The sequence below is a fragment of the Anomaloglossus baeobatrachus genome, chromosome 3, assembly GCF_048569485.1.
Source record: "Anomaloglossus baeobatrachus isolate aAnoBae1 chromosome 3, aAnoBae1.hap1, whole genome shotgun sequence".
NCBI lineage: Eukaryota > Metazoa > Chordata > Amphibia > Anura > Aromobatidae > Anomaloglossus > Anomaloglossus baeobatrachus.
This window is the reverse complement of record NC_134355.1, coordinates 27036417-27063821: the sequence shown is the minus strand read 5'-3', so window position 1 is coordinate 27063821 and position 27405 is coordinate 27036417. Positions and strand designations below refer to the sequence as shown.

At 43.2% G+C, this 27405-nt stretch overlaps 1 protein-coding gene across 1 annotated transcript in view; it reads right to left on the bottom strand.

Annotated features, from left to right (window-relative positions):
* CNIH3 (cornichon family AMPA receptor auxiliary protein 3) overlaps positions 1-27405 on the bottom strand; it is a 123301-nt gene that overhangs the window by 5481 nt on the left and 90415 nt on the right. The window contains exons 3-5 of the mRNA XM_075339082.1: positions 22011-22058; positions 7271-7383; positions 6829-6972 (exon numbers count right to left, since the gene is read on the bottom strand). Of these exons, the coding sequence (XP_075195197.1) occupies positions 6829-6972; positions 7271-7383; positions 22011-22058 (305 nt within the window). The remainder of the gene's footprint in view (positions 1-6828; positions 6973-7270; positions 7384-22010; positions 22059-27405) is intronic.

Genomic DNA, 27405 nt, shown 5'->3' with positions numbered 1-27405 from the left:
GTGCTGCGCACTCCCCATCGTGCTCCATCCCCCATGCTGCGCACCCCACATCGTGCTCCATCCCCCATACTGCGCACCCCCCATCGTGCTCCATCCCCCATGCTGTGCACTCCCCATCATGCTCCATCTTCCATGCTGTGCACCCCCCATCGTGCTCCATCCCCCATGCTGCGCACTCCCCATCGTGCTCCATCCCCCATGCTGCGCACTCCCCATCGTGCTCCATCCCCCATGCTGCGCACTCCCCATCGTGCTCCATCCCCCATGCTGCGCACCCCCCATCATGCTCCATCCCCCATGCTGCGCACTCCCCATCATGCTCCATCCACCATGCTGCGCACTCCCCATCGTGCTCCATCCCCCATGCTGCGCACTCCCCATCGTGCTCCATCCCCCATGCTGTGCACCCCCATCGTGCTCCTCAGTCACACATCAGACAGTATACACGCACACATCTGATCGCATACACTCACACACACACCCCACTTCTCCCTGTGCCCACCGGTGGGCGGTCCCAGCAGCTGTGCTGCACGCCGTGCTCCTCTGCCGACACTAACAGATCCGATCGCATACACTCACACACACACAATCACACATCAGAACACACTCACACACATCCGATCGCATACACTCACACACACACACTCACACATCAGAACACACTCACACACATCCGATTGCATACACGCACACACACACTGACAATATCGCACATACGCGCTCACACAATCACAACATCCGGAGATACCACATGCTTCCGGCCATGTGATCCTCTGGCAGGTCCTGGAAGGTCACTGCAAAGTATCGCCGCCGAGAAGCAAGCGATATCACGGGATGTTGTGAGTATGTGGATGCGATCTGATGTGTGTGTGAGGTGTGTGTGAGAGCGAGTGTGATCTGATGTGTGTGTGTGTCTGTTCTTATGTGTGTGCGTGTGTGTTCCGCCGCTGCAGGACCTTGATGCGCTCACCTCGGGGCGAGAGGCCATTCTGTGTGGGGGCGGAGCCTGGGCGAGCGGTCAATCCATCACTTATTATATATAGAAAGTTATGTCTACTCTTATTATATATAGAAATTATATATAGAAAGTGAAGTCTACTCTTAGTATATATAGAAAGTTAAGTCTACTCTTATTATATATAGAAATTTAAGTCTACACTTATTATTTATAGAAAGTTATGTCTACTCTTATTATTTATAGAAAGTTATGTCTACTCTTATTATATATAGAAAGTTATGTCTACTCTTATTATATATAAAGTGAAGTCTACTCTTATCACATATAGAAATTTAAGTCTACACTTATTATATATAGAAAGTTATGTCTACACTTATTATTTATAGAAAGTTATGTCGACTCTTATTATATATAGAAAGTTATGTCTACTCTTATTATATATAGAAAGTTATGTCTACTCTTATTATATATAGAAAGTTATGTCTACTCTTATTATATATAGAAAATTATGTCTACTCTTATTATATATAGAAAGTTATGTCTACTCTTATTATATATAGAAATTTAAGTCTACACTTATTATATATAGAAAGTTATGTCTACTCTTATTATATATAGAAAGTTATGTCTACTCTTATTATATATAGAAATTTAAGTCTACTCTTATTATATATAGAAATTTAAGTCTACACTTATTATTTATAGAAAGTTATGTCTACTCTTATTATATATAGAAAGTTAAGTCTACTCTTATTATATATAGAAAGTTAAGTCTACTCTTATTATATATAGAAATTTAAGTCTACACTTATTATTTATAGAAAGTTATGTCTACTCTTATCATATATAGAAAGTTAAGTCTACTCTTATTATATATAAAGTGAAGTCTACTCTTATTATATATAGAAAGTTAAGTCTACTCATAATATATAGAAAGTTAAGTCTACTCTTATTATATATAGAAAGTTAAGTCTACTCTTATTATATATAAAGTGAAGTCTACTCTTATTATATATAGAAAGTTAAGTCTACTCATAATATATAGAAAGTTAAGTCTACTCTTATTATATATAGAAAGTTAAGTCTACTCTTATTATATATAGAAAATTAAGTCTACTCATATAGAAAGTTAAGTCTACTCTTATTATATATAGAAAGTTATGTCTACTCTTATCATATATAGAAAGTTATGTCTACTCTTATTATATATAAAGTTAAGTCTACTCTTATTATTTCTAGAAAGTTAAGTCTACTCTTATTATATATAGAAAGTTATGTCTACTCTTATTATATATAGAAAGTTATGTCTACTCTTATTATATATAAAGTGAAGTCTACTCTTATTATATATAGAAAGTTATGTCTACTCTTATTATATATAGAAAGTTATGTCTTCTCTTATTATATATCGAAAGTTAAGTCTACTCTTATTATATATAGAAAGTTATGTCTACTCTTATTATATATTGAAAGTTATGTCTACTTTTATTATATATAGAAAGTTATGTCTACTCTTATTATATATAGAAAGTTAAGTCTACTCTTATTATTTATAGAAAGTTAAGTCTACTCTTATTATATATAGAAAGTTATGTCTACTCTTATTATATATAGAAAGTTAAGTCTACTCATAATATATAGAAAGTTATGTCTACTCTTATTATATATAGAAAGTTAAGTCTACTCTTATTATATATAGAAAATTAAGTCTACTCATATAGAAAGTTAAGTCTACTCTTATTATATATAGAAAGTTATGTCTACTCTTATCATATATAGAAAGTTAAGTCTACTCTTATTATTTCTAGAAAGTTAAGTCTACTCTTATTATATATAGAAAGTTATGTCTAATCTTATTATATATAGAAAGTTATGTCTACTCTTATTATATATAAAGTGAAGTCTACTCTTATTATATATAGAAAGTTATGTCTACTCTTATTATATATAGAAAGTTAAGTCTACTCTTATTATTTATAGAAAGTTAAGTCTACTCTTATTATATATAGAAAGTTATGTCTACTCTTATTATATATTGAAAGTTATGTCTACTTTTATTATATATAGAAAGTTATGTCTACTCTTATCATATATAGAAAGTTAAGTCTACTCTTATTATTTATAGAAAGTTACGTCTACTCTTATTATTTATAGAAAGTTAAGTCTACTCTTATTATATATAGAAAGTTATGTCTACTCTTATTATATATAGAAAGTTAAGTCTACTCTTATTATATATAGAAAGTTGTCTACTCTTATTATATATTGAAAGTTATGTCTACTTTTATTATATATAGAAAGTTATGTCTACTCTTATTATATATAGAAAGTTAAGTCTACTCTTATTATTTATAGAAAGTTAAGTCTACTCTTATTATTTATAGAAAGTTACGTCTACTCTTATTATATATTGAAAGTTATGTCTACTCTTATTATATATAGAAAGTTATGTCTACTCTTATTATATATTGAAAGTTATGTCTACTTTTATTATATATAGAAAGTTATGTCTACTCTTATTATATATAGAAAGTTAAGTCTACTCTTATTATTTATAGAAAGTTACGTCTACTCTTATTATATATTGAAAGTTATGTCTACTCTTATTATATATAGAAAGTTATGTCTACTCTTATTATATATTGAAAGTTATGTCTACTTTTATTATATATAGAAAGTTATGTCTACTCTTATTATATATAGAAAGTTAAGTCTACTCTTATTATTTATAGAAAGTTACGTCTACTCTTATTATATATTGAAAGTTATGTCTACTCTTATTATATATAGAAAGTGAAGTCTACTCTTATTATATAGAGAAAGTTATGTCTATTCTTATTATATATAGAAAGTTATGTCTACTCTTATATATAGAAAGCTAAGTCTACTCTTATTATATATAGCAAGTAAAAACTACTCTTATTATATATAGAAAGTTATGTCTACTCTTATTATTTATAGAAAGTGAAGTCTACTCTTATTATATATAGAAAGTTATGTCTACTCTTATTATATATAGAAAGTTATGTCTACTCTTATTATATATAGAAAGTTAAGTCTACTCTTATTATCTATAGAAAGTTGTCTACCCTTGTTGGATGAAATCTGTCTGTTGTAAGAATACAACAGGGCTCTCTTTGAAATCATGGAGGTTGTTTGTAATAATTCTTATTTATTTTTCTCTATCTTATTGATAAACTATTTGTATCTTTTGATGTTATCTTTTATATTTTGAGTATATTTCTTTCATATTTTGTCCATGTTTTTTCCATGTGCATTCAGGCTACTTTTCTGCCACTGAATTTTGCTTTTACAACTTTCATTGTGCAGTAATACTAACCTGACAGCATTAACCCCTTAACGACCGCGGGCAGTAAAATTACATCCTAAATGTCATAATGTTACTGCCCGCGGTCCTCCGGCGGCAGCATGCCGCGATCGGCGCACATCTCAGCTGATTTTCAGATTTTGCTAGAATCGTTATCTGCTCGTGCCGATTAACCCCTTATATGGCGCTGTCAATACGTGACAGCGCCATTATAAGCGCGATTGCGGTAATGTTTTACTTACCGCCCGATACCGGAAGTCACGTGACGCGATCACGTGACTCCCGATAGTTGTCATGGTAGCACAGGGTCATGTGATGACTCCTGTACTACACCTGACTTGGTTTCACTTTCCTTGTGCCAGCGGCACAGCAAAAGAGAAAGACAGCGTATCTGCTGTTTACAGCCTTGTAGCTGTGATCAGCAGATATTGCAGAGTGATCGGAATGCTGATCGCAATAGCCCCCCAGTAAAATTAAAAAAAGTTAAAAAAAAAGTTTTAAAAAATTTAAAAAAAAACAAAAAAACCTAAAAGTTCAAATCACCCCCCATTCGCCCCATTGAAAATTAAAGGGTTAAAAAAATAAAAAATATACACACATTTGGTATCGCCGTGTTCAGAAACGCCCAATCTATCAAAATATAAAATAAAATTAATTAATCTGATCAGTATACGGCATAGCGGCAAAAAAATTCCAAACGCCAAAACGATGTTTTTTTGTCGCCACAACTTTTGCGCAAAATGCAATAAGAGGCGATCAAAACGTAGCATCTGCGCAAAAATGGTTCCGTTAAAAACGTCAGCTCGAGACGCAAAAAATAAGCCGTCATTGAGCCATAGATCCCGAAAAATGAGAACGCTACGGGTCACGGAATATGGCGTAAAACGTGCGCCACTTTTTTCGGACAAACTTCCGTTTTTTTTTTAACCCCTTATATAAAAGTAAACCTATACATGTTTGGTGTCTACGAACTCGCACTGACCTGAGGCATCACACCCACACATCAGTTTTATCATATAGTGAACACAGTGAATAAAATATCTCAAAAACCATAGTGCTATCGCACTTTTTTTGCAATTTTTCAGCATTTGTAATTTTTTTTCCGTTTTCTAGTACACTATATGGTAAAACTGATGGTTTCATTTAAAAGTACAGCTCGTTCCGCAAAAAATGAGCCCTCACATGACCATATTGACTGAAAAATAAAAAAGTTACGTCTCTCAGAAAAAGAATGGCGAAAAAAAAAAAACGGAATGCGAAAAATCGGCCGGTCGTGAAGGGGTTAATCTCCAGGTCAGTACGATTACGGAGATTGATACCAAACTTTTAAGTTTTTTTTTCTTATATTTTTATGGCTAAAAAAAGATTAATTTTGTAAAAAAAAACTTGTTTTGCCACTTTTTGAGACCTGTAACATATCTTTTGGCTGATGGAGCAATGTGAGGGTTGTTTTTTTAATGTGGTGAATTAATATTTTTTAACATTTTGGTGTAAATATGATATTTGGATCACTTCTTTTTGTATTTTTAGTGGAAGTGCAAAGACCAAAACACAGCAATTTTGGTGTCTTTTTTTGCTACATGAGTTTTTTATTTTCATAGATTGAACTTTTATCAACACAATGACACCAAATGTTAATTTATTATTTTTTTTTATTAAAAAAGGTGGGATTGAAACTTTATTTTTTGGGCGGGGGGGACTTTAAGATTTTTTTCATACATTATTTTTTATACATTGTTTGTCTCCCTAGTTGACATTAACTTGCATTCCTTTGATCACTGGTAAGGCCACTTTCACACTGCATTTCGATCTCCGTTCAGGAGTCCCGTCGGGGATTCCGTCCGAATTCCCCGCAAAACAGGTTTCGGGCGCATGCGCTGATAGAGCCACTGACTATAATGGTGCAGATGGAGTCACTGTGTGCTCTGTCATGCACCATTTCGAGAGTATACACTTACTGGAGGTGGACACCAGGACAATGCATATGGGTGTCCGTCTCCCATAAGCGTATACTCGCGAAACTGGTGAACAACAGAGCACACGGTGAGTCCATCTGCACCATTATAGTCAGTGGCTCCATCAGCGAATGCTCCCGAAACCTGTTTTGCGGGGGGTTTGGATTGAAGTCTCGACGGGACCCCTGAACAGAGATCGGAGTGCAGTGTGAAAGTGGTCGAACACTAGAGTATTACAGTAAAGCAAAATTACCAATCTCCTATGAAGCCCATATGGTAGGAGACCCCTTTATACCATAATACACCATTAGCTACCCCGGATGAGTTGTGGGAGTGCTGACAAGTGGTGTAAAGATTGCACCATTTAGATGCTGAGATTATAGAGGAATTAACAGCAGCAATCAGGGCTAGCTCTGGTTGCTGCTGACAGTCTTGTGTGTATAATAGGTCTGGTATAATGTGGACTCAGCTCATGATGTCTTATTCATGGAAATGATGGACAAAATGTCACAGCCGCAATACTATCACTAATATCAATTTTTCAGTTGTGAATTTACATCATATATTTCAAGGAAATGTGCATTTACCAGTATAGATAATAGAAGAAGGAGAGGAGATAGAACGCTAGTTTGCACCATGCTTCTTTCTGGCAATAACTCAAGGTGCTGGCGTTCATTACCACCGGTGGGTCATACGCCAACTCTGAGCTGTCTGCTGGACAATGGAAATACCTGGTGACAGATAAAGATGACACATAAACAATGGTGCAGTTATCTTCAGTACAACATGTCATTAGGAGTGCGATGCTGGTTGTCTCTGTTTAGCGAGACATATAGTGTGAAGCGCTTTCATGTGGGTCCTCATGGGCGGGCCTTTCCTCGTTAGCCAATCAGATGTCTGCTACTAGTGCCCTTTCTCTCCTCTCCCAATATACAAGAGGTAAAGATTCTGCAGCTTCATCTCCCTCCTCCTTGTTTTCTATTTATTGTGAACATTTAGTGAGTGCAAGGTCACATTAGCGAAAATTACCTCCAGATATGGTAGAAAAGCAATGGGGCATTCAGCCCAAGTGTTAACCATTCTTCGGCACATAGGAACATTATACAGAACAGGCTGTGAATGGAATATTCCGGGAGCACCAGCTGGAAGAAAGGAAAGAACATTTACGGAAATAAAAAAGGTTAGGTTTTTCCAACAACATCCTGAATACATCTCACAGTAGGTAATATTTGGATGCCATTTATGTGTTTTTCTAATGATGGATTTTTTTTTTACTGCTTAATGAAAAGCAGAAGATTAGAAATGTTTTTTATTTTCATAGACAAAAAACGGATGCCACACTGATTAAAAAAATTGACACACTGACCACAAAGGAATGAAGATTGGATTCAGTACACTGAAGAAAGTGGTCCATTTTTCATATATGCAAAACAAACAAAAAGTGATGGACGGACTCGCAGATACCCTGGATAGGCAGGTCTAACTAAGTTTAAAAAAACCCACTGTTCTGGCCCAGATATCTATCCGGACGCTGGTCCCCATATATGTCTATGGGGACCAGAATCCGGTGCTTAAGAATAGTGGTAGAAGGGATAGAGGGATTGGAGCATGCGCATTATTCTTACCGAGTCTCTGGCGTGGCTGTAACTGCTTCCGGGTTGCTCAATCTACTTCCAGGTCCACTCATTATCTTCATACATATGCACGGCTTCCCCCGCCCACAGGCAATCCCAGCGTCTGTGATGGGTTGCAGTCAGGCTGCACCCCCATCCCAAAACCAGCGTGCGTCCCCCCCAATTTTGATACCCAGCCATGATAAGGCCCGACAGCTGGGGGCTGGTATTCTCAGGCTGTAGAGGCCCATGGTTATTGGGACCCCCAACGGAAAAATAGCCTAATAATAGCAGCCTGCAGCTGCACAGGATTGTTGTATCCATTGCTTCAATCCCGGAACTTTATCTGACTCTTCCCGATTGCCCTGGTGCGGTGGCAATCGAAGTAATAAGGGGTTAATGGCAGCTCACAGCTGCCACTAAGCCCTAGATTAGTAATGGGAGGTGTCTATAAGACCCCGCCCCATCACTAATCTGTAAGTGAAAAGAAATAAACACAAACACCCAAAAAATCCTTTATTTCAAATAAAATACAAAAAAACCTATTTCACCCCTTTATTTACCACCAAAACATCCAGGGCCGATATAATGCACAAGACGTCCCATGACGATTCCAGCTCTGCTACATCTGAAATGACAGTGCATAGAATATGACCACCCACAGTGGGTTTCAGGCAGAGAATGAGCTGCAGCGATGAGCGATGATGTGTCACGCTCCCGCCGTCACGGCACCGCTCCTTACCCACTGATCCAGTCTCACAGTATCACTCCTTACCCACTGATCCAGTCTCACCGTCACGGTATCACTCCTTACCCACTGATCTGGTCCACGTGCCCACCGGTCACGGATGCCGCTCCCGCTCGTGCTCCCCTGCATCCTGCTCCCTTGTGTTTGACTCTGAGTGGTCTGACTCTGAGTTGTCTGGCTCTGATTCTGAGGCCCATACATGTGTATAGGGTGGGGCCATGCCCACTCACCTTAACTTATAGGGCCAGCACTCCTGAAGCAGGATATGACATGATACTGGGACAGGGTATATAAGGCTTCCCTTTCCATGTGGGCGGGTCCTGAGCAGTTCCTTGAGCTAGATGTCAGGTCTCTCTCTGCATTGCATCCCAATTAACCCTGTGTCTTCCGCAGAGCCCGTCTGCCATCCTGACCTGGTCCCAGAGTGTCAATCTCCCAGGAAGTGACCCGGTGACCGTGTGCTGAGGATTCCGCCATCTCCTGTCAGTCTGAACCCATCACCTGGACTTCGCCCGGCGACCTCAACCTTCACGCCCAGCTGGACCCAGATTCCGTCTGTTGTTCCAACCTGGCACCTGAACCTGATTCCGGCACTGTCTCCTGGAACCCTGTGGCCCCAGAGACTCCGTACTACCAGTCCCCTGAAGGACGCTGTTCCCGTACCTACTAGTATTCCGGCTGCCGTGCATTTAGGCCCTCTGGTGGGGCGACAAGACAGTCCCTGTATAGGAGTTAGCTCTTGGTTGCCTCTCCAGGGGAGTCCGGTGCACGGTCCAGTAAATCCATATCCAGGACGTTACATGATGTGACTTAGGTTATTTGTGGTCACAGCTGGAGGTTCCCAGGGTCCTCCACCTGTGATCGCAGGTAACCTGACCTCAGGCGACCTCATTGAACTGAGTGACCTGACCTCTGAGTTCACAGACCTGCATTTCCTGGCAGAAAACCGTGCTTTTTTTGCTAAGAGATGCAGATTTGGTGATGATGTTTCTACACCATATTCCTGCACCAAATCTACACCTTCTGGCAACCCCCCTTCCCCACACACACATCAAAACACCATGTGGATTTGATGCGATAGTGATGCGTTTTGGTTTTTTTTCCAGGAGGTGTAGACCTGGTGCTTAAATAAGGTATAAAAATTTCAGCACAAAATCTGCATCGCTTGGCAAAAAAAATGCACAAAAACAGTTTTGACGCCGTTTCGGTGTGGTTTTCTGCCAGGAGGTGCAAATTTGGTGCTGAAATCTGGTGCAGACATTTCAGCACCAAATTTGGTTTTCTGCCAGGAGATGCAGGTCTGTGAACTCAGTGACCTCACCTCAGATCTGGGTCTTCCCATAACTACAAACAAACAGATGTCTGATCATTATCACTGATCAATGCTGTGGCAGGGGCCAGAACTAAGTGAATGAGCAGCAATGTGCAGGACTCACAGCCCCATGGAAGATATATTTATTGGTGGTGCGCATGCGTGACCACCATTCCATTCATTCTCAATGGGATTGCTGATATATAGCTTAGTACAGCACTTTGATATCTCCAGCAGTCCCATACAAAGTATATTGATTAGTGGTGCGCATGTGCGGCCACCACTCTATTCATTCTCAATGGGATTGCCAATACATAGATGAGTTAAGCACTTTGTTATCTCCAGCAGCCTCATACAGAATTAATTTACAGGTTGTGCGCATGCGCGGCCACCACTAAATTGTGATCACTTCATGTTTATTTCAGAACCCTCTTCTTGGCCACAAAAGTACCCATTTAAATTCCTTCCTAAGTGCTTTTTACAGAGAAGAAGCCTTTGTATAAGGGTTAAGACATTTAAAGGGCTCTCAAACAGATTGACAGCGATTCATCAGCAGAAAATTCCAGTGGTCATACTAATGTAATCACCCGGGCTTGTGGACTGGAGACAGGGGGACCTGATCGCACCGCAATGATATAGTGGATTTATACACTTACTAGTATTAGATTTTTGGCTATAGGTACTTATGTTTTCTATTGTATATACCTCTCAAGGCATTGTGGGAGTTGTAGTTCCTGGAGAGCCACGGGTTGGAAACCATTTCTGTACATAAGAGGGTAATTGATGCAAACAGTATCAGTAGTCCTTGAATGTGAGACCTAGAAATCTCGCTGCAGGACACGCTGGATATAAAATATTTAACATTTTCTCAGGCGTTTAATAGGAAGCTTTAATGATCAGATAAATGCACAATAAAAGCCGACAGAGCGTGACCTTTCCTTACTCCGTTTTCTAGTTGCTTAAGCAATTAGTTGTGTAAATCATGACCTTTAAGAACTCGCAGTATGATGACTCCACAGCCGGTGGGATGCTTGGAATGAGGCCTAATACACTGGGAACATAGAGATGTACTACAGTTACGTAATTAGTAAGATACACAGTATGGGAATGGGATAAGAAGGAAGAACACAACCCAAGAAGAAGATGATGTGACCATGAAGGAGGACAAAAGACCCTCAAAACAGGAGGAACACGGGGGGGGGGGGAAGAATCAGCAGGCGTCACATTATCATCACAGGCAGGATTGCCATGACACCTGAGGCAGAAAAGCAAGTGATGAGAGCAAATCTGCTCCTGCTCCCTATCTGCACAGAAACCATGTGTCAGGAATGTGTTACAGCATGATGCTACCCCGGGGAATCTGGGATCAGAAGATCACAGCATTCAGTTGATGCAAGACCCTCTTTAGTATACACTCATCGTTTACTGAGTTGGAGCTTATTTAATTTCATCCGGTGCTGAAGGGGTTATGGTTCCTTTCTATCCTTCTGTGATTAAACAGGTAGTTCCAGTCTACTATAAATTTCCACTTCTCACTCCTGCCTATGCCGGCTATAGATCATTCTATGCTGACTTTGGAGAAAGCTGTGGTGATCTTTCCAGGATATGTGGTGTAATCTCTCTATGAAGAAGAACTGGAGTACTTTGTTGAATCTGTTTCCGGTTGCTAAACCACTAGGAGTTGCTAGATACCCTAGTGGAGGAGATCTGCGGGGAAGTCGAATAACCCAGGGGATCACGTCAGTAACATAGGGAGAGAGAAAAGCCGAAGTCAGTGTGCGAGCCGAGAGTCAGTAAACCAGGAAGTCATGTAAAGTACCAGGAAAAAAGTGGAGCCGGGGTCGGGGTACAAGCCGAGGTCAGTAGCCAAGAGGACAAGTCAGGTATACGGGAGAGCGCAGAGACAGGGGTCAGGAACAAGCCGAAGGTCAGGGGGGCAGGGAGTCGAGACGAAGTAGGGGAAGTGACGGGACGGGGTACGAGGAACTAGGAAGTGGGACAAGATCAGGTCAGTCACTTATGGGAACCAGAGATGTGCACTGCTAAACAGGACCTATCACTGGCGGCGTTCTGTGTGGACTCCGGATAAAGCAAAGCAATCACCCGGAACGAGGCTCCAAAGACCATACACCTCCCCCACCACACAGAGCTTAGACAGAGAACAACGAATTCACTGGAGGAAAATATGAGGCCCAGTTAAGGCTCTGCAGGAGAGCAGAGCACCACTCATCAGAATCATGACAGGAACATTAGGGAGCTCAGGGATCAGCCACAGGTGAGTTTGGTGGTGACCCGATTCAGAATTGTCAGGGCTGTAACGCTCACAGCCGGTGTAGAGGCAGCGAGCGGGATTAGTGGAACCACTGGGCCACAGGGGGAACCCGGGCTTACCCTTTAGTGGGAGGGGCTTAACTAAGTGCCCTCTGTGCGGCGGACGCCAGGTATCACTCCCAGGGCAGTGCCCGGGACTATGGCAGCTGACCCCCAGAGAAGGTGACAGACTCAGGATTAGATGGGCACAGGAGGGGTGACTGTGTCAGACTGGACAGACTGGTATGGACAGAAATGGTGGGAGTGGTATGGGCGCATAGGTATGGGAAGGCAGGTACTGGAGAAGGACAGCGGAATTACAGGACATAAGCTCAGGACCTGACAACTAGCTAGGCAGCAGACTTATACACTGAATAACTAGGAGCATTGTGCAGGCACCTTCCCTAATGGGAGGGTGCTTTAATATACAGTGCAAGTTAGCCTTAGGCTGAGAGGCATTTCCGGGAAATAGCAACCCAGCCCTTTAAGAGGAGGGCTGGTGTGCACACAAGCATCTTAGGTGCACTCCTGGGAACCCTATCGGGCATGTACAAGGCCCGGGAGGGGAGAAAGGCAGAAGAGCATGTGGAAGGTCACGCAGCAGCACAGGAGAAAGGGCCCCGGCGGTAAGTAAGTTGGTGTACCTGCAGAGATGTCGGTGCTACAAGGGCATTCCTTTCCATCTTCCCTGGTGTACCCCTCCTCTTGTGGGACATGCTGAGCGGTCCTTGCTTCAACTTGACAGCAAGCCTTAACCCTTTAGTAAAGCATACAAACTTTTGATAAGTTTTCATCAATAGAAGTCGGGGACTGTTGGGTCTCAATGGAGAAGCAAAAGGAGCCCCCTACCTCTATTTTCAACTCCTTTTTTATTTTATAAACGTTTAAAATAAAAAAACTCTCTGTTTTCAGAGCTTTGGCATTCTAGCTGTTAATTTACTGAGGTAATCTGGAGATATTTCACCCCATGCTTCCAAAAGCCCCACCACAAGTTGGATTGGCTTGATGGGCACTTTTTGCGCACCATATAGTCAAGCTGCTCCCACAACAGCTCAATAGGGTTGAGATCTGGTGACGGGGCCTCTCCATTACAGATAGATACCAGCTGCCTGCTTCTTCCCTAAATAGTTCATGCATAATTTGGAGGTTGCTTTGGGTCATTGTCCTGTTGTAGGATGAAATTGGCTGCAATCAAGCGCTGTCCACAGGGGATGGCATGGTGTTGCAAAATGGAGTGATAGCCTTCCTTATTCAAAATTCCTTTTACATTGTGCAAATCTCCCACTTTACCAGCACCAAAGCAACCCCAGACCATCACATTACCTCCACCATGCTTGACAGATGGCGTCAGGAACTCTTTTATTTTTAAACTTTTTAGATGCTTCGGTCATCTATGGGGTGAAAAATCCCAGATCTGAGTTATCTCCAACCCTGGACATTGCAGCTGGATGTATCTTACATGTTACAGATGACACCTAGGTTAGTCCATCTTTGGTCGGCCATAACCATCTCTAACGTTACAGCCTAGCTCACCGGAGATATATATGGGCTCTTAGGGGTACTTTGCACACTACGACATCGCAAGCCGATGCTTGCGATGCCGAGCGCAATAGTACCCGCCCCCGTCGCAGCAGCGATATCTTGTGATCGCTGCCGTAGCGAATATTATTGCTACCGCAGCTTCACATGCACTCACCTGCCCTGCGACGTCGCTCTGGCCGGCGACCCGCCTCCTTCCTAAGAGGGCGGGTCGTGCGGTGTTACAGCGATGTCACATGGCAGGCGTACAATAGAAGCGGATGGGCGGAGATGAGTGGGACGTAAACAACCCGCCCACCACCGTCCTTCCGCATAGCCTTACGCAGGTAAGCTGATGTTCCTTGCTCCTGCGGCTTCTCACACAGCGATGTGTGCTGCCGCAGGAACGAGGAACAACATCGTACTGTCGCTGCAGCGCAATTATGAAAATGTCGGACACTACACCGATGATACGATTACGATACTTTTGCGCTCGTTAATCATATCAGAAACGCTTTACACACTAAGATATCGACAGCGATGGCGGATGTGCGTCACTTTCGATTTGACCCCACCCACATCGCAGCTGCGATGTCGTAGTGTGCAAAGTACCCCTTAATTGTAGGTAGAAGACCACTGAGGATTTTATCAGAAATGCTGTTTAACCCCTGAACCAGAATATGCCGTCCATGTCTGGACTTGTAAGACCCCTCTCCGCTCCCCGTTCCTATATCTACTCTCGGAAGCTGTAACTCTCGTCTTATCGTATCCATACACCGGTAGGGAGCAGGTTAATATCGCTGCGGGCTGTAAATGCATCTTCTCGATACCACGCACTCCGCAACCTACAATCTAGAAAGGATTCACCTATCTGGCACAAGCCTGCTCTTCCTACAGAGCTCATGAAATATGTATGGGGTTTGTCAAAAGTTGTGACACATCTTGGGGGCAGCCAGCGATGGAGGATTTACATCACAAGAGCTTCACAAAAATACGTCCATGAATAAAACATGGACCTCCGGCTCGGCAGAATTAATTACTGTCTGCACCTTAAATAGAATATTAACAATAGTGGTGAAGCCTTATGGGTGGTAAAGTGCAATAAATGGATAAATGGGGGCTTCAAAGGGACAGCAAATGTTCTATCACTGACTAACGAGGTGTTTCATGGAAGGAACCAAGAGCGATACTGGCTCCAGAGCGGAGCGGATATGGCTGAAGGTGAAAAAGAGGAAGATGATGAACTACAAGATGGAAGGAGTCATCAAAGGAAATCATGACAGGTTATTGAGGGAATCAAGGACCCCAAAAAACAACCGTGGGGCATTCTGTAGAAGGTATAAATGGATGAGATACATAGTGCCATATAGTGCTCAGATAGATAGTGTCATTCAACAATCAAATAAGTAGAGACATATAATGCTGAGATTAATAGTTGCAAGCGAAACCCAGATAACTATTGTCAGATAGTATCACAAAAAGTGGTGTCAAATAGTGCCAAGATAACTAGTGTCATATAGTGCCAAGATAAATAGTGCCATACAGGGCCAAGATATATAGTGCCATACAGGGCCAAGAGAAATGGTGTCATGCAGTGCCAAGAGAAATGGAGTCATGCAGTGCCAAGAAAAATAGTATCATACAGTGCCAAGATAAATGGCGTCATATAGTGCCAAGATAAATAGTATCATACAGTGTCAATATAAATGGCGTCATACAGTGCCAAGATAAATAGTGCCATATAGTGCCAAGATAAATCGTGTCATACAGTGCCAAGATAAATGGCGTCATACAGTGCCCAGATAAATAGTGTCATACAGGGCCAAGAGAAATGGTGTCATGCAGTGGCAAGAGAAATGGTGTCATGCAGTGCCAAGAGAAATGGTGTCATGCAGTGCCAAGAGAAATGGTGTCATGCAGTGGCAAGAGAAATGGTGTCATGCAGTGCCAAGAGAAATGGTGTCATGCAGTGCCAAGATAAATAGTGTCATATAATACTACGATAAATGGTGTCATATAGTGCCAAGATAGTGTCATATAGTGCCACGATAAATGATGTCATTCAGTGCCAAGATAAATAGTGCCATACATTGCCAAGATAAATAGTGTCATATAGTGCCACTATAAATGGTGTCATAAAGTGCCAACATAAATAGTGTCATATAGTGCCACAATAAATAGTGTAATCTAGTGCTAAGATAGTGTCATACATTGCCAAAATAATTAGTGTCATATAGTGCTAAGATAAATGGTTTCATACAGTGCCAAGATAAATCGTGTCATATAATGCTACGATAAATGGTGTCATATAGTGCCAAGATAGTGTCATATAGTGCCACGATAAATGGTGTCATACAGTACCAAGATAAATATTGTCATATAGTGCCACGATAAATGATGTAATTCAGTGCCAAGATAAATAGTGTCATATAATGCCACTATAAATGGTGTCATAAAGTGCAAATATAAATAGTATTATATAGTGCCACAATAAATAGTGCTAATCTAGTGTCATACATTGCCAAAATAATTTGTGTCAAACAATTCCAGATAAATAATGCCACATAATGTTCAAATAGTGTCATGTCAGTTCCAGATGGATAGAAATCATGCAATGCCAAGATAAAATGTGCCATGCAGTGTGACGCCCTGGCAAAACCAGGTAGTCACAGATAGGCCCCCGCAGAACACCTTCCCTCACTTAGGAAACACACAGCCGACCTAAAACCCTAGTCACCCCCCCTTAGGGAAAGACAGACACACCAGTGGGCGGGACCAGGCGGTTGGGACACGCCCATCCAGGGGGTCTAGACAGCCCGGGGCGGGAAAACAAGCAGTTAAGGAGTAGTTTAGTTTGGAGTCCAAGTTGAGAGGAGTGAGGCTGGAGCTAGGGGTAGCTCCAGCAGTGAAGTTCAAGTTGAACAGTGACAGGGTTGGAGCCCTGGTGCCTTGGCTAGGTGGCAGACGGTGGTCTCCGTTAGCAGGAGACAGGAAGACGGCTCGGCAGAACCGAGGTGGAGTGGGACAGGGTTGTAGCCCGCTGGTACCGACACGGGGAACTGACCCGCAAACCGTAGCACAGAGGGGGTACTCGGACCCTGAAGCCAGGACCGAAACCAGCGGCCTAGCTAATTAACCGATTGAGGCCAGGATTATAGGTCCTGTCCCACCCAAAGTCCCTAATAGAAGACAGCAGCCCACCGATAGGGATAGGAGGCCACCGCCAGGGCCCATAGATCCCACGGGCCAGTGTCTGCGGGCACGGCTCCTTAGGCCACATCCAGCCGGGAGCGGACTCCTGAGTTCCAGACCAGGCAGTCCACCATACACAAAATCAGTGCAGAGGAAAAGGACAGTGACCACCAGCCCAGGTGGGGGACCTGAATGCAACCGGCCGCGGCGGCCGGCCACCAGCACCCTGGTTTACCAAAGGACTCGTGTGATTCATTTACTGTGAGTAACCAAACATCCCCCTGCTTGCTCAGGCGCGCCGGCCCTTGCCATCGCCATACCCTGTACGAAGACACTGGGTCCCGGGGCAACCATACCTACCCACGGAGGGGTTAACATCTAGCTGCCACTACATCTCCCCCGGGTGCCCACAACAGCAGCGGTGATGTCCCACTTCACCACACACCGTGGGTGGCATCACGAACTTAATACGGCCTAGCCTGTACATCTACGTCCCCCCTTTTATTCGGCGTGTCCGCGAGACCCCCGGGTCCAGAGACCCTCGAGCCACCCACAGAAGGCCCCGATCCGAGCAGCGGCGGCTGCTGGCACGGGGGCGGCACAGTAGCATTCACATAATTTGTGTCATACTGTGTCCAGATAAATAGTGTCATATAGATTAATCCTTGTGCGGTATAGGAACCAAACAACTCTGATTTTCAAAACTATGATCATATAAATGGTATTAACAGTGTCATATATCATCATTACACCATGTTCCAAACTATTATGCAGATTGTAAGTGTCCTCGCGATTAATAATGAAGCTCATTGATGGCTTTGGGTCTCCGGGTTCTTTGGATCACTGAAATCAGTCTCAGATACCTGTGATAATTAGTTTTCCAGGTGAGGCCCAATAAAAGGAAAACTGGATGTTCCCCAATATTAAGCAGCCACAGTTTTCAAATAACATGGGAAAGAAAAAGGATCTCTCTGCTGCCGAAAAGCATCAAATAGTGCAATGCCTTGGACAAAGGATGAAAACATTAGATTTAGTTCACGAAAACTTAAGCGTGATCATCGTGAAGAGATTTGTGGCTGATTCTGAGCACAGACGTGTTGGTGCAGATAAAGGCAGAATGAGGAAGGTTTCTGCCAGGCAAGTCAATCGGATTAAGAGAGCAGCTGCTAAAAAGCCCTTACAAACCAGCAAACAGATATGTGAAGCTGCTGGTGCCTCTGGAGTCCCTCGAATCTCAAGGTGTAGGGTCCTTCAAAGGCTTGCTGTGGTGCATAAACCTACTATTCGGCCACCCCCAACCAGCACTCACAAGCAGAAACGGTTGCAGTGGGCCCCGACATACATGAAGACGAATTTTCAAACAGTCTTGTTTACTGATGAGTGTGGAGCAACCCTGGATAGTCCAGATGGATGGAGTAGGAGATGGTTGGTGGATGGCTACCATGTCCCAACAAGGCTACAACATCAGCAAGGAGGTGGAGGAGTCATGTTTTGGGCCGGAATCATGGGGAGACATCTGATAGGCCCCTTTAAGGTTCCTGAAGGTGTGAAAATGACCTCTGCAAAGTATATAGAGTTTCTGATTGACAACTTTCTTCCATGGTACAAAAAGCAGAAACATGCCTTCAGGAGCAAAATGATCTTCATGCCTGACAATGCACCATCTCATGCTGCAAAGAATACCTCTGTGTCATTGGCTGCTATGGACATAAGAAGAGATAAACTCATGGGGTGGCCACCATCTTCCCCTGACCTTAACCCTATAGAGAACCTTTGGAGTATCATAAAGCAAAAGATCTATGAGGGTGGGAGGCAGTTCACATCAAAACAGCAGCTCTGGGAGGCGATTCTGACATCATGCAAAGAAATTCAAGCAGAAACTCTCTAAAAACTCACAAGTTCAATGGATGCCAGAATTGTGAAGGTGAGATCAAAGAAAGGTTCCTATGTTACATGTAACTTGGCCTGTTAGGATGATCTGGAGTTAAATAGCTTTTTATTTCAGTGAATGTGACCTCCTAATTCCACAAATGAGCATTGTAAGTTCTTTAAAACATATAAAATGTTTAAAAACTCTGCTGTGCCTAATAATTTGGAACAGGAAGATTCTACTGTTATCATCGGGAGGTTTCTACAATAAAATTCGATGTTTACTGTAACGGGTGATGACTTATTAGACCGACGGTCATCTGCACCGGCCATTTAGGAAAATCAGAGAAAAATATCATTTGCATAATAATTTGGAACATGGTGTATAAATAGTAAAAGGACCAGATAACAGTGTCAATAACATGATTATACATAGTGCGCAGACTGCCTTGTTATATCATATATTTTCCTATTTATTCAATAAATGTACTTTTATGCCATATTTTATTATTTTACTCATTTACATGGCACCATTAATTTCCACATTGCTTTACAGACATCATCCCTGTCCCCATTGGGGCTCACAATCTTCATTACCTATCAGTCTATGGAGTGTGGGAGGAAACTGGAGAACTTGGCGGAACCCACGCAAACATGGGGAGAACATACAAACTCCTTGCTGATATTGTCCTTGGTGGATTTGAACCCAGGGCCCCAATGAAGCAACTGTGCTAACTACTGGGCCACCCTGCTGCCCATATAGAGCCTCTTCACTAACAATCAATGATCCATAATCCATAATAGTCAAGAAGAGTCCAACATAGTGCTGATAAAGTATCTGACAGTGCTCCATGCCTCATATGCGCCATAGAGTGCTGATAAGAGCCAAACAGTGAGGCAGAGATGCCACAGAGTCATTAGATCTAGAAGCCCTTGTAGCGCTGGCGTCTTTGCACCCCTTGCTCACCTCTCCGCAGGGATGCACACTTACTCACTGCCATGGCCATCTCTCACCATGCTACCCGGCATCTCCGCGCTCCTCCATATGGATGTTTCCTGCTTCCCCCTCCCGAGGCCTGTGCACATGGCACATGTCTTCCGGGAGTGTTCCTAGGGCGTGCGTTAGAACCACTTCCCTTCTCTTAAAGGGCCAGAGTGCCATTTCCTGGAAGTGAATCTCAGCCTATTGCTGAGAGGCATTGGGTACTTAAGGCACTCTCCCATTAGGGGAGGTGCCTGATCAACATGTTCAATTAGTTAGTGGTTCTGTGCCCTAGCCAGCTAGTTGTCAGATCCCCTTGTCTGCTGTGCTTCCGTTACAGTGTACAGTGCCCTTGCCTGTCTCCCGCTCCTCTCGCTACCCTGTGTCTGTCCCCCCCTGCCATGCCACCAGCCTCAGCTACCCCAGAGAGCCTTGCTATACTAGAGACTGTTTGTCCCATTCCGGCTATGCCAGCCTCAGCTACCCCAGAGGTCTTTGTTATACCAGAGAATGTGCCTGTCCACCCCAGGCCATGCCACCAACTTCAGCTACCCTGGAGGTCCTTGCTATACTAGAGACTGTGTCTGTCCACAGCAGCCGTGACTCCAGCCTCAGCTACTCCAGAGGGCCTTGCTATACTAGAGACTGTGCTTGTCCCATCTTGGCCATGCCATCAGCATCAGTTAACCCGGAGGTCCTTGCTATACCAGAGCGTGTGCCTGTTCACCCCAGGCCAGCCACCAGCCTCAGCTACCTACCCCAGAGGTCCTTGCTATACTAGAGACTATGTCTGTCCACCCCAGCCAAGCATCCAGCCTCAGCTACGCCAGAGGTTCTTGTTATACTAGAGGCTGTGTCTTTCCACCCTGGCTGTGCGACCAGCCTCAGATACCCCGGAGGTCCTTACTATATTAGAGACTGTGTCCGTTCACCTTGGCTGAGCCACCAGCCTTAGTTACCCGGAGGTCCTTACTATACTAGAGACTGTACCTGTGCACCACAGCCGAGCCTCTAACGTCAGCTACCTCGAAGGTGCTTCCTAAACTAGAGACTCTGTCTGTCCACCCTAACCGAAACACCGGCCTCAGCTACCCCATAGGGCCTTGCTATACTACAGACTGTGCCTGTCCCACCCCGGCAGTGCCACCAGCCTCAGCTACCCTGGAGGTCCTTGCTACGCCAGTGACTGTGTCCGTTTGTCCCCGTGTCCACCCCTGCCCGAGAAGAAGTCAGCTGCCACAGTCCCGGTCACTGCCCTTGGAGTGGCACCTGGCGTCTGCTTTGTGGTGGGCGCTTAGTCCAGGCCCTCCCACTACGGGTAAGCCTAGAGTCCCTCTATGGTACAGCCATGGAGGTGAATATTGATGACGTTTGCACCCTGTGTAGATTGTGAGCCTCAGTGAGGACAAGGACTGTAGTGAGTGTCCAGGACTCGGAGAGATTGTGTCCGCCGGCTCAAAATTTTAGGAAACTTGACTGTAATGTAAGCGAGAACCAGCTACAGAGATCATGTAACACTATCGTCTAAGACCTTGTCCAATTAAATATTAAAACATAACCCTGATCTATAACAGAAAACAAAACCCCTGATCATTTCCTATATTTGTCTCGCTCCTCGTTACTGTTGACGGCTGCAGCAGATTCTGGGAGGATTTCCAGCCCTTGTTCCGGGAGCAGAGTCCGCAGCTGGAAATGTGCGCGTTTCCTATGGAGTCTTATTGGAATGAGTGATGGGTATTACATGAAAACTTCTCCCCGGTCCTCGTCTTCTTCCAGAACCAATTACAACACATATACTTACAACACATTGTACTCTGCAAATTTAATTTAATTTATTTATTTATTTATTTTATTTGCACTGGCAGCAGCGGGGAGCGGAGCGAGTGCGGGACGGGTCCTCTGTAATCACAAAATTCTGGACGACGCTATGAAAAATTGCAACTACTTTTTAGTTACTCCGCTCCGCAACACGAAAGTGAACTATTCCTGATATATGGAGTTTTTAGGTTAAAAGTATCAATGCTTATTGACACCACTTACACCATGGAGGCCCATAGACTGATATGGGAGACACAAAATTAACTGTCCTCAATGTGCAACACATTAACTCCTTCCCGACCTTGAATGGTGGGAGCTCCCAGGCTCCTTGGCGGGGGCATTGCATTGTATTTCCCCATGGATAGAAATTTAAATATTGGGGGGGTAAGTAATAATGTCAGACTCACCTTCCTCAGGAGGAAACAGATTCTCTCGATGTTTCTCAGTCGCTCCCTCTGTAATAGAAAATTGAATATATAAGTATTAGTAAATACATAGATGTATAAAATTGTGGGCAAATGATATTCCAAAGTAGCTAAGCATTGCATGGGGGGCATTACGTTTTGAAAAACTTATTTTTTAATGTTCTTTTAGGGAGGAACCCATAAATTGTTTTAACTGAACACCCACTAAATATTGACATATGGATTACTCCCTGCAGTACGTGGCACTAGAGGCCGTTCTCACCCTCTGTAAATAGATTATTTGGACTTTTTACTTGTCATGGCCTATAAGTCTCCTTACACTATATTGACTGACATTCTCCTTAAACAGAACCTGTTACTCTCCATAAATAAATATATATATATATATATATATATATATATATATATATATATATATATATATATATATATATACAGTGTGTGTATATATATATATATATATATATATATATACATATATAGTACAGACCAAAAGTTTGGACACACCTTCTCATTCAAAGAGTTTTCTCATGGCTCTGTAAATTGTAGATTCACATTGAGGGCATCAAAACTATGAATTAACACATGTGGAATGAAATACTTAACAAAAAAGTGTGAGACAACTGAAAATATGTCTTATATTCTAGGTTCTTCAAAGTAGCCACCTTCTGCTTTGATTACTGCTTTGCACACTCTTGGCATTCTCTTGATGAGCTTCAAGAGGTAGTCACTGGAAATTGTCTTCACTTCACAGGTGCGCCCTGTCAGGTTTAATAAGTGGGATTTCTTGTCTTATAAATGGGGTTCGGACCATCAGTTGTGTTGTGCAGAAGTCTGGTGGATACACAGCTGATAGTCCTACTGAATAGACTGTTAGCATTTGTATTATGGCAAGAAAAAAGCAGCTAAGTAAAGGAAAACAAGTGGCCATCATTACTTTAAGAAATGAAGGTCAGTCAGTCTGAAAAATTGGGAAAACTTTGAAAGTGTCCCCAAGTGCAGTGGCAAAAACCATCAAACGCTACAAAGAAACTGGCTCACATGAGGACCGCTCCAGGAAAGGAAGACCAAGAGTCACCTCTGCTGTGGAGGATAAGTTTATCCGAGTCACCAGCCTCGGAAATCACAGGTTAACAACAGCTCAGATTAGAGACCAGGTCAATGCCACACAGAGTTCTAGCAGCAGACACATCTCTAAAACAACTGTTAAGAGCAGACTTTGTGCAGCAGGCCTTCATGGTAAAATAGCTGCTAGGAAATCACTGCTAAGGACAGGCAACAAGCAGAAGAGACTTGTTTGGGCTAAACAACACAAGGAATGGACATTAGACCAGTGGAAATCTGTGCTTTGGTCTGATGAGTCCATATTTGAGATCTTTGGATCCAACCACCGTGTCTTTGTGCGACGCAGAAAAGGTGAACGGATGGACTCTACATGCCTGGTTCCCACAGTGAAGCATGGAGGAAGAGGTGTGATGGTGTGGGGGTGCTTTGCTGGTGACACTGTTGGGGATTTATTCAAAATTGAAGTCATACTGAACCAGCATGGCTACCACAGCATCTTGCAGCGGCATGCTATTCCATCCGGTTTGCGTTTAGTTGGACCATCATTTATTTTTCAACAGGACAATGACCCTAAACACACCTCCAGGCTGTGTAAGGGCTATTTGACTAAGGACAAGAGTGATGGGGTGCTACGCCAGATGACCTGGCCTCCACAGTCACCAGACCTGAACCCAATCGAGATGGTTTGGGGTGACCTGGACCGCAGAGTGAAGGCAAAAGGGCCAACAAGTGCTAAGCATCTCTGGGAACTCCTTCAAGACTATTGGAAAACCATTTCCGGTGACTACCTCTTGAAGCTCATCAAGAGAATGCCAAGAGTGTGCAAAGTAGTAATCAAAGCAAAAGGCGGCTACTTTGAAGAACCTAGAATATAAGACATATTTTCAGTTGTTTCACACTTTTTTGTTAAGTATTTCATTCCACATGTGTTACTTCATAGTTTTGAGGCCTTCAATGTGAATCTACAATTTTCAGTCAAGACAATAAAGAAAACTCTTTGAATGAGAAGGTGTGTACTGTATATGTATACAGTTAGGTCCAGAAATATTTGGACAGTGGCACAATTTTCGCGAGTTGGGCTCTGCATGCCACCACATTGGATTTGAAATGAAATCTCTACAACAGAATTCAAGTGCAGATTGTAACGTTTAATTTGAAGGTTTGAACAAAAATATCTGATAGAAATTGTAGGAATTGTACACATTTCTTTACAAACACTCCACATTTTAGGAGGTCAAAAGTAATTGGACAAATAAACCAAACCCAAACAAAATATTTTTATTTTCAATATTTTGTTGCGAATCCTTTAGAGGCAATCACTGCCTTAAGTCTGGAACCCATGGACATCACCAAACGCTGGGTTTCCTCCTTCTGAATGCTTTGCCAGGCCTTTACAGCCGCAGCCTTTAGGTCTTGCTTGTTTGTGGGTCTTTCCGTCTTAAGTCTGGATTTGAGCAAGTGAAATGCATGCTCAATTGGGTTAAGATCTGGTGATTGACTTGGCCATTGCAGAATGTTCCACTTTTTTGCACTCATGAACTCCTGGGTAGCTTTGGCTGTATGCTTGGGGTCATTGTCCATCTGTACTATGAAGCGCCGTCCGATCAACTTTGCGGCATTTGGCTGAATCTGGGCTGAAAGTATATCCCGGTACACTTCAGAATTCATCCGGCTACTCTTGTCTGCTGTTATGTCATCAATAAACACAAGTGACCCAGTGCCATTGAAAGCCATGCATGCCCATGCCATCACGTTGCCTCCACCATGTTTTACAGAGGATGTGGTGTGCCTTGGATCATGTGCCGTTCCCTTTCTTCTCCAAACTTTTTTCTTCCCATCATTCTGGTACAGGTTGATCTTGGTCTCATCTGTCCATAGAATACTTTTCCAGAACTGAGCTGGCTTCATGAGGTGTTTTTCAGCAAATTTAACTCTGACCTGTCTATTTTTGGAATTGATGAATGGTTTGCATCTAGATGTGAACCCTTTGTATTTACTTTCATGGAGTCTTCTCTTTACTGTTGACTTAGAGACAGATACACCTACTTCACTGAGAGTGTTCTGGACTTCAGTTGATGTTGTGAACGGGTTCTTCTTCACCAAAGAAAGTATGCGGCGATCATCCACCACTGTTGTCATCCGTGGACGCCCAGGCCTTTTTGAGTTCCCAAGCTCACCAGTCAATTCCTTTTTTTCTCAGAATGTACCCGACTGTTGATTTTGCTACTCCAAGCATGTCTGCTATCTCTCTGATGGATTTTTTCTTTTTTTTCAGCCTCAGGATGTTCTGCTTCACCTCAATTGAGAGTTCCTTAGACCGCATGTTGTCTGGTCACAGCAACAGCTTCCAAATGCAAAACCACACACCTGTAATCAACCCCAGACCTTTTAACTACTTCATTGATTACATGTTAACGAGGGAGACGCCTTCAGAGTTAATTGCAGCCCTTAGAGTCCCTTGTCCAATTACTTTTGGTCCCTTGAAAAAGAGGAGGCTATGCATTACAGAGCTATGATTCCTAAACCCTTTCTACGATTTGGATGTGAAAACTCTCATATTGCAGCTGGGAGTATGCACTTTCAGCCCATATTATATATAGAATTGTATTTCTGAACATGTTTTTGTAAACAGTTAAAATAACAAAACTTGTGTCACTGTCCAAATATTTCTGGACCTAACTGTATATATATATATATATATATATATATATACCTAATATATAAAGCTGAATGTGTGTGTATGTGTATGTGTGTATGTGTGTGTGTCCGGGATTGGCATCTGCACCGTCGCAGCTAAAGCCACAAAATTTTGCACACTCACACTTCTGGACCCCGTAAGCGTTATAGGCTACGTTTTCAGGGGAAATTTTAACCCCGCGCTTTACAGTTATTCGCCAAAAAACCTGCCTCCATTAAAGCGAATGGAGCTGGGAGCTACAGTGTGTCAGGGCCGGGAAGACTGGTAGGCCCAGGAGGTGGATCCACTGGACCATGCACCCCACCGGAGGGCAGGGTACACGGCAGCCGGAGCACTGGCGTGGCAGGGACAAGTATAAGCAGGTCACCAGAGTCACAGAGTTCTTTAGGACAGTAAAGTAAACAGGCACAGGTACCAGGGAGCAAGGACAAGAAGTCTGCAGGACACGGCACCAGGGGACCTGAGCACCTAGCTCAAGGACTATGCTACAAGACACGTTGATCAGGCCCCGCCCATAAGGAAAGGCCAGTCTTATATACCCAGCACAGCCTCATGTCATTTCCTGCCGCAGGTGTGCTGGGCCTATAAGACCAGGAGAGTGGGCGCGGCCTGGTCCTATACAGAACCATGTGGCTAAGACTCAGAGTCAGACTCATAAGACCAGGAGCAGGACACAGGAGAGCACGAGCGGGAGCGGCAGCCATGACCAGTGGACACGTGGACTGGGCCAGTGAGCAAGGAGCGGTGGTGCGCTGGTGGGGCTGGATCAGTGGGTACAGAGCGGTGTTTGCATGGTGAAGCCGGCTTAGTAGATAAGGAGCGCTGCTGGGACACCGGGAGCGTGACACAGTGCAGCTAGAACTTCAGAAGAATGCGCAGCCACGCCCTTATATGGAATGTTGGCGTGTCACAATGCAGCCAGGGAAAGAGACAGACACAGACAGGGTAAGAAACAGACATAGACAGGGTAAGAGACAGACACAAAGAGAGACACAGACAAAGAGACAGACTGACAGGGAAAGAGACAGACAGGGAAAGAGAGAAACAGGTTAAGAGACAGACACAGACAGGTAAAGAGACAGACACAAAGAGACAGAGACAGACACAGGGAAACAGACAGACAGGGAAAGAGACAGACAGGGTAAGAGACAGACAAAGACAGGTAAAGAGACAGACACAGGGAAAGAGACAGAGGGAAAGAGACAGACAGGGAAAGAGAGGGAAAGAGACAGACAGGGAAAGAGATGGACAAAGACAGACAGGGAAAGAAACAGAAAGTGAAAGAGATAGATAGACAGACAGGGAAAGAGATAGATAGACAGACAGGGAAAGAGATTGAGACAGACGGAGAAAGAGACAGAGACAGTCAGAGACAGACAGGGAAAGAGACAGACAGACAAAGAGATAGAGAGAGACAGAGAGATATATACAGAGGGGGAGACAGACAGAGAATGGAAGAGAAACAGAGAGACAGTTACTATCCCAGGCAGTGGATATTGTGTGCAGAATAAATTTTTGTTAATGCATTCTATTTTGTTAACAACAGCTATTAGTAGTACAGCTAGTATATATATATATATATATATATATATATATATATATATATCACTGATT